We start from the raw sequence: 8,787 nt of genomic DNA, 5'->3' as shown, positions 1-8,787 counted from the left end.
CTGGGTGTGGTGAAAAAATAATGAATACTGTTTTTCTAAAAATAAATAAATTGAAAAAAAATTCTAGTTAAAAAAAAATCTATCTGAAGGGAAAAAAAAACTGAGGAAAAGGAGAAGGGAACATCATTATTTGAATGAGACATCAATGCTTTTTTTTCCTTCTGGAGCATTCTAAAGTACTAAATCCCAAGTGATATGTGAATAGATAAACTAAGACAGTGAGACAAGAGAGAAAAGATTTTTAAATACTGCTAAATCTGAAATTTTTCCATTCTCAAATGACTTTTTTAGAACTCTAAAATTATAATTCCATTATCCTTTGTTGGCTGTTAATTATTCCAATAGGAACACTATCTTTTTATATTCTTCGTGAAGAAGAAATACTTATTCATCTTTAATAGAATCACTAATGTGTAAGAGCTTCGTTAAGTTAATAGTCACAGTAAGACAAAAGTCAAATTAAGTAAAATTGTGCTTCTTGAATTATCTATCATATAATAATTTAAGCTGGTATTATTTGAACCAGTTATATAGAATTTCTGCTCAAAGCACACTAAATAAAAGGTGAATGTACATTTTCTCACATAGTTTCTTTTATCTATATTTATCTATGTTTTGGGGCCATTACATATAATCAAATTGATAGGTTCCCAAAATAATAGTAGGATAAGGGGAGAGGTCTTCTAAATTATTCGAGTGCCATATATTAGACAATAAACAGACAACATAATATGTGTTTGAAAATCTGGCTCCATCCAATTGAATCCTCCTATTTCAGAAACCCAGATAAGGCTAACAGGAATGATTTTAGAGAGATCAATAAATACATCAGTTAACTTTATATTGTTAATCTTTAGGTCACGTGTGCTGTACAGTGAAGTACAGGCTAATTTAAAAATAACTGATCTATACTGAAGAATAAGATGTTAACTTCTTTAGGTATAAATTCAAACTTTTGTTTAACCAATTAACGTTTTTATTTTCTTTCTACAAAAATGTTAAAATATACCAAAGAGAAATTTTAGCACTATAAACAATTTTAGGAGATTTATTTGATTGCTTAATTTTTTCCTCTGTTTGTTCATAATATGACTCATTCTAAAAGGATTTAAAACAGCTTGGAAAATAAGTAAAACAGAATTTTTAAAAAATAATATAGATATTTTGATAAGGGAAAAGCAAGACTAGAGGAAATGATATAAAGTCGGAGATGCAGTAAGATTCCCAAGTAAGGAGCCATAATGCCCTGTAGAGTTCTAAATATGGCTAGAAATTTGACTCAAATTCCTGGGAGGCAAGAAACAAAAATAAATGCAAAAACAAGAGATAAGTAATATCAATGCATCTAGGACATGAAAGTATATCCATAGCTCCAGAAAACCCTAGGTATTGGGACCTGTCAGGAATTTCTCCAGTGCTGTTTATTGGAGAAGAGAACGAGGCGCAGTTCGTTGTCCCATATATCTTTACAACTTAAAAACAATGGTAAAACCTATTGGTTTCTTGCTTTTGTAGTCTCTCAACAAAAAAACAGACATATAATATCAAAGAACATTATAGCAAAGACCATCCAATATGTGGTCAAACCATGTTCAACAGTTGAACAGATGATATAAAATTTAAAAATATATATTTTTTGAGAAATGGATGGAGTATATAATTTCCTGGGCTACTCCCATGAATAGAATTTTGCAGCCTACGTCTTGTTATGAATAAGACACTAAAGTATTCATTGTCTCATCCAAAACTTGCAAATATTTCACGTTATTGGAATATATTTAGCATGTAAGTAATACATTGTCACTTCACAAAAAAATATATACTATAGAGGATAAAATGAATTATAGAAATTATTTTAAAAATCAGACATTATCTAATTAGAAATGATCCACTAAATACTTTAGCTATAATTAACATCTGAATATTCATTTGACAATATATTATGAAACTGATATCATTATTAATAAAATACTTCTTGGCAGTTATATTTTTCACATGTTGAGATATTAATGTTAAAAAAGTGTCATGTATATATATTTTTAGTTAAGAGTGGAGATAATTTATGTTTGGGGGGAAGGGACAAGACAACCAACTAGAGATTGGCTGTACTTTCTTTGAAGAAAATTTAGCATAATCAAGACACACACCTGAATATAGGGCTGCCCCACCACTTTTCAGAGAGAGAGGGAAAAAATGGATGATTAAGAGCTTAAAGGTTTATGCCACAGCATACAGTGGCAGCAACATTAGGACTGGAAATTTTTCCAAGTTGTTTATACTAATCTCCTAATTATTCTGTAAAAAGAAAATCCTAACACAGCACCCACAGAATGACTACTTTTAAGGAATTTTATTTCATAGTAAGCACTCCATGACAAATTAATTGCAAAAATGTATCCCTAGGTAAATAAATGAGTTCACTCCCTCTTAAAGAAGTTTAGTTAGAAGCCAACTGATTGTTGAAGGACATTTCAGAAAAGGGTAATTTTGTTTTAACATCATTCCTATTAGGTAACAACAGTAGTTAATAGCATAGGACAAAATTTCCTATTGAGGGTGCTTCTAATCAGACTAACCAAACCATGCATTCTTTTGTCTCTCTCTAGGAGAAGAGAAATAACTAAGATATATATTGTATCTTTTCTGAAACAACCACTTTATAAAATTAGTCTTCATAAGCTCACTCAAAATGAAGCTTCTACTGTGGGCCTGCATCTTTTATGTTGCTTTTGCAAAGGTGAGTGAGGAAATAGTTAATAGTTAAGTTATAGCAATAGTATAACCATCGAACAATCATAGATAGGAATTCATGTTATTGACATAAGTTAGTATAGCACTGATAACAACAAAGCAGAGAGATATGTTAATGGGCATGAGGTTTGTTGTGCCAAACTTTTCAGAAGATATTTTAAAAAGCAAAATAATAAAGTGTTATCTAAATGGCTAACCAGCAAGGAAAAGAGGTTAGTTCAAAAATGTAGTGGGCTAGAGGAGGACAAAATTAGAGGCAGCCAGAATGCCATGTAGATTGTTTTAACAGAGTTTATATCTTCTAATTATAGAAAGCTGGGTTGGGCTTCCTCTGGCAGTGATGTTCCTTTGCTGGAAGTGTTTAGGTAGAGTCACAAGGAACACTTGGTTCAATGGACATAATGACTTTCAATGCAGCATAAGCAGATGCAACTCCAATGTAAGAGAGAGCTGATGGAAATTTCTTAATTCTAGCCAATGAGTGTGCTAAATAGCCTCTTTTATAAAAGGGGAAAATTATGACACTTACCTCACAGAATGGTTTTGAGCATTACATATTTATCCAAAGTGTTTATCAGAGTATCTAGGACTCAAAAGCTACCTTGTATTATTATTATTATAATATTATATATACTTGTATTATATAATATATAATATATATATTTGTATTTTTATTATATATTATTACTTTGTATTATATATTATCATAATAATAATAATATTAATATAATATTAATACTATTGCGATTATTGTTATCATCCTGGGAAAATTTCAAGGTACTTTACCTGAATTAAACTCTAATTCTTAAAATGGTAAATGATGAGTTTCTATACTATTTTTTATTCTTGTGCATAATCTGTGGTGACTTCATTGAAGCTTCATTGGAGAACAAGTGAGTACATGATCCTTGTGCAAGTGTAAACAAGTGGCACTTATACGTGCATATGTACACACATACACACACACAGAATGCAAACAAAACTTGTGAAAGACAACAGCAAAACCAAATAAATATATGAATAACAGCCAGATGATCTTTCAGATTTACAGATTACAAACCCAAATCCTTCAGCAAAAGTAAAACTTTCTAAGACAACTAATAAGCTCAAAACTATGGTTGATCTCAGGTGAGCCCCAGGAGTCGGCTCCCTGCTCACCGGGGAGTCTGCTTCTCCTTCTGCTCTGCTCCCTACCCTACCCTATACTCTCCCACCTCCAGCTTGTGCACATGGGTGTGCTCTCTCTCTCTTTTTCAAATAAATGAATAAAATCTTAAAAAAAAAGAAATAAACTATACTAATAAAACTGTACAAATTGTTCAGTAATATGGAAATCTGGGTACAGATGTTTTCAAATAAATAACCATAGTGGATTAATTTTTCCTTTGTTTTAGAAGCGTTTCCACTTCCCTGATGAGGTAAGACTCTTTTCATTTACATATGAATGTATTTGTTTTTACCTTAAAGTGTATTTTAAAGTCTCTGATTCCTTTACACTGTAGCTTTGGGACTACTATTGCTGTTAAAATATTAGTACTATTAATCTATTCTTATTTGAAGAAAAATGTTTATGGAATACAAATGTAGAAAGGTTTTGAAAATAACTGTTAAAATGAAAACAGTCTGAGATACTCTTTTTATTCTTTTGAATTTCTTATAAGAGTTAATATATTACTTATGAGAAACTAGGGATCTATGGTCACAATACAAGTCACTGATATTTGTCTCTGTGAACATTCTGAAACCTTTATCACTTGTGCAACATGCCTCATAATTAAGGATGAAAATATGATGCAAAAGGAAACATTTTTAGCTCAGCAATTCAGGAAACCAAACAAAATTGAACAGAAATGTTATATATAATATTAAATTCTTTTTTTCTTCCTTTTTTATTTGCGTATAATTGGCACACAACGTTATATTAGTTTCAGGTGTACAACATAGTGATTCACCTTCTCTTATGTTATGCTATGCTCACTACAGGTATATCTATAATCTGTCACGATGAAGTGCTATTATGATATCATTGATTATCTATATGTTGTGTCTTTTATTCCCATGATTTACTCATTCCATAAGTAGAAGTCTGTATCCCCCAATCCCCTTCACCCATTTTGCCTTCCTCCCACCCCCTTCCCTCTGGCAATGATCAGTTTGTCTTCCTTGTTTAAAGGTTTGATTCTACTTTTTGTTTATTCATTGCTTTGGTTTTTATACAATGTTAAATTTTAATGAGGAAGCTGGATTGACTGGGAGACACAATAACTAGGTCTGAACAAAGAAACCTTGTTTGTTCTTTCCAATACTTAGGATCCCAATATATAGCACATGGGACAGACAGCACATAGTAGGCACTCATCTTATACATTTTAAAAATAAATCCTTGAGTATCCACCAAAAAAAGGCTTAAAATATCCCAAATCCACTGAGGAACATCTCCATTTATTGAGAATTTATTTTGTAAAGCCTTGTTTATTCACAGGGGTAATAAGCCCGAATGATGCTCTAACGTAAATATCTGGTATACATAAGCCAATTAAGCACTGTATGTGGAAGTTTACAAATAAACATAAATGAGAAATTTAATGATAGTGTAGAAACACTGGTACTAATAGAATATTAATATTGGCTATTGCATATCTATTTTGTAAGAATGTATTTAGAAAGCAGAAGAGTCCACATAGTCATAGGAAAACAAGGAAAACAACTATCACTTAAGAAAGAAAATTCCAAGTTCCTTGGACAGTTTTGTCAGTTATAGTCACTCTGAATGTAGATAGAGATCTAAAGAATGGTATTTTTCAGTGGCATGAAATTTAACACAAACATTATTTTCTTTGTTGTTTTAGAAAGTTTTCTCATCTGATGAAAAGGTAAAATATGTTCTTATTTATTTATATTTTAAGATACTAAAATGTGGTCTGTATTATTTTCTTTTTTAAATAGCATTTTCAAAAAATAGTATTTTCTGGGGCACATGGGTGGCTCAGTGAGTTAATCTTCTGCCTTGGCTCAGGTCATGATCTCAGGGTCCTGGGATCAAACCCCACATCGGGCTCTCTGCTCAGCAGGGAGCCTGCTTCCCCCTCTATCTCTGCCTGCTTGTGATCTCTCTGTCAAAAAAAAAAAAAAAAGTCTTTAAAAAAAATAGTCTTTTCTATCTAATAATGTTAAATAATTCAGTATTACTTTTTTTTCCTTGAAAAGGTAAGTAATTTAGAAATGCATTCTTTGAAAAAAAAAAAAAAGAAATGCATTCTTTGCTTGGTTATGAGGGGTCATTAAAAATGCATGTATAAATATAAGCATATGTGTATTTATATATCCTATAATTTTCCTATTCATAGTGGTATCTTATCCAGTTTCACTGCTTGCACTTTAGATTAAATGTTTTAAACTGGAATTTAAAGTTACATATCACAGAAAAGTACTGTTGATAAAGAAGACAATATTTTCTAACAAATATGAAAACTGGATATATGTTCATAAATGGTGTCTGCCATTGACAAATTAGCTTATAATATATGTAAAGAAAATGTCAACTGGCCAGCCTTAACATAAATACATAAGAAATATTGAACATAGCCTATAATATTTTAAAAATATTTATGTTACAAACATTTAAGATTCTTTAAATTATAAGTGAGCTATACGCTGAATCAAAGAATCTAGGATCTTGATACATAAACTAATATATACCAAAACTGCATGAAACATTTATTATAGGAAATAAAATTTTGTGGATGTGAGACCAAAAAAATGTCTTAATTTTCTGTAAATTCCTACATAACTTTGTGACCTTGGACCTCCCCGCCAGTCTCACGATACATGTAACAGACAAATCTGGGGCAACTGAAGTTTGTAGAGGTCCTTCTACAGAAAGAAACCATTTGAAATTTAATAATGAATGCATGAGAAACATTTATGATCTCTCATTTAAAACACAAACAGGGGGTGCCTGGGTGACTCACTGGGTTAAGCTCTGCCTTCGGCTCAGGTCATGATCTCAGGGTCCTGGGATAGAGCCCCACATCGGGCTCCCTTCTCGGCAGGGAGCCTGCTTCTCCCTCTCTCTCTCTGCCCACCTCTCTACTTACTTGTGATCTCTTTCTGTCAAATAAATAAATAAAATCTTTTTTAAGAAAAATAAAATACAAACAGCACAGGGAAAATTAAATGTGAAAAGCCAGGGGTAGATATTGCAAAATTAAGTCCAGCTAACATCCATCACCACACAGTTACATTTTTTTTTCTTGTGATGTCAACTTTTAAGATCTACTGTCTTAAGAACATTCAAATATACAATATGGTATGAACTATACTCAATTATATCTCAATTTTTTTTTTTGAAAAGCCAGCGATCACTCCTCCACATCCAGTCTGGTTTCCTTCTTAATAACAGTTAGAGATGCTTGACCTTGATGAGAAGACTAGGATGTTATAGGATGGGAGAGGAGATCAAAAGGGTGCATAAAAGAGGTATATCTAAGTGAATGCTTTAGTGGGGTCCTTAAGACATCTGCAGGCACTAAGAGCAGTGGGTTGGGCAGAGGGTACAGAGAAGGAAGCCTGGAAATACCAAGTCTGTACTGGGCACACACTTTCCTTCTATTTTCTCCTAGACTAAGCTGGTATATTGTTCAGTTTATAAGATTCTGATTTGCCTTAACACAAAATATTTCTCCCAAAATTGAAATTTATTCAATATTCTCAAGAAATTAGTAGTTTCTATCACAAAAATTATGGAAATATATTAGCCTTTAAGAAAGAGACTAAATTGGAATTCTCATCAAAAAATCTTCACTCCCTGTATAGCCTCATGGTCATAACTTGGGTAATATAGAGATAACATAGGTATAAACAATCAACTTTAACCTACTTCTTTGTTTCTCCTTTAGGATTACAGTGGCAATCATTACCCTCTTAACCCATCTCTGAATATTCCTTATCCCGCATCAGACAATAATTTTCCTCCTCCTTTTCATCCTTCAGGGAATGAAATCCCCAATTACCATGGGAATCCTGACCCAAATTCAGGGGGACCCCCATTACCCTGGATTCTCAGTTCTCCTGGAGCTCTCCCCTACCACAGGTCTAGTTTTCCTGTAACTACTTGGCTGTCCTCCTCCTCTCCTCCTACTCCTCCTCAGAAATCTCCCCTCTTTGCCCTTCCCTTAAGTACACTTGGAGGACCTTTTTTCCCAGACAGTGCTCCCATGCCTAAGCCTGCTGAACCTTACATAGCCACACCTCTTGTAGCTGTACCTACTACACCTCCCAACCCAAAGCTTATCGCCGTTGAGCCTGGGCCCTTAGAGCCTGATGACGCCGAGCCTGTGGCTTCAGAACACCAGCCTGCTACTTCCCTGGATTAGGTGGGTTGCCTAAACCTTATTCCCATAATGCATGGAATTTGTAGGAGAGAAAAGAAACTGAATCTCCCCATAAGCAAACAAGTATCACTTAAACATTTTGAACAGCTTTATGAAGATTCAGTTGGCATACAGCAAACTACAGGTACTGAAAAGGTTTGCCATGGTAAGTTTTAACATATCTATATACCAATAAGGGGGGGGAAATCCCACTCTCCTCTTTCTCCTATCCCTAATCCATTTTCGGTCCTTACAGATTGGCTCGCATTTTCTAGAATTGCATGGAAACAAAATAATACTGTAAATACTCCTCCGTGTCTGCCTTCTTTCACTTAGCATAATTATTTTGAAATTTGTCCATATAGTTAAGTATATAGTAGTTGTCTTGTCTTTTTTTTTTCAGAGTAGCATTTCCTGATAAGACCGTATCATTCATTTTATATATATGTATATATATATGAATGACCCATTCATCTATTAGTAAACATTTTAATTTCCAAATTCAATGCTACTGATTTATTTCCATTTATTTATATATTTGTTAATGCATACTGTACTGGTTAAAACCTCCAGGTCAGCGTTAAATAAAAGTGATCAAATAGACATCCTTGCCTTGTTTCCGATGTTAGGGGAAAACATTGTTTTCCCATATACACTTGTTCAT

At 33.0% G+C, this 8,787-nt stretch overlaps 1 protein-coding gene across 1 annotated transcript; it reads left to right on the top strand.

Moving 5' to 3' along the window:
* Nucleotides 1–2,689: 2,689 nt before the first annotated feature.
* On the top strand, nt 2,690–8,126 carry PRR27 (proline rich 27). Its single transcript, XM_044225921.1, has 2 exons — nt 2,690–2,737; nt 7,650–8,126. Exons 1-2 carry the CDS (start codon nt 2,690–2,692, stop codon nt 8,124–8,126), a joined length of 525 nt encoding a protein of 174 aa, XP_044081856.1.
* Nucleotides 8,127–8,787: the final 661 nt, after the last annotated feature.

Source organism: Neovison vison, chromosome 11 (genome assembly GCF_020171115.1).
Source record: "Neovison vison isolate M4711 chromosome 11, ASM_NN_V1, whole genome shotgun sequence".
Classification (NCBI taxonomy): Eukaryota; Metazoa; Chordata; class Mammalia; order Carnivora; family Mustelidae; genus Neogale; species Neogale vison.
The sequence above is the reverse complement of the archived record's forward strand: the minus strand, read 5'-3'. Positions and strand labels throughout refer to the sequence as shown.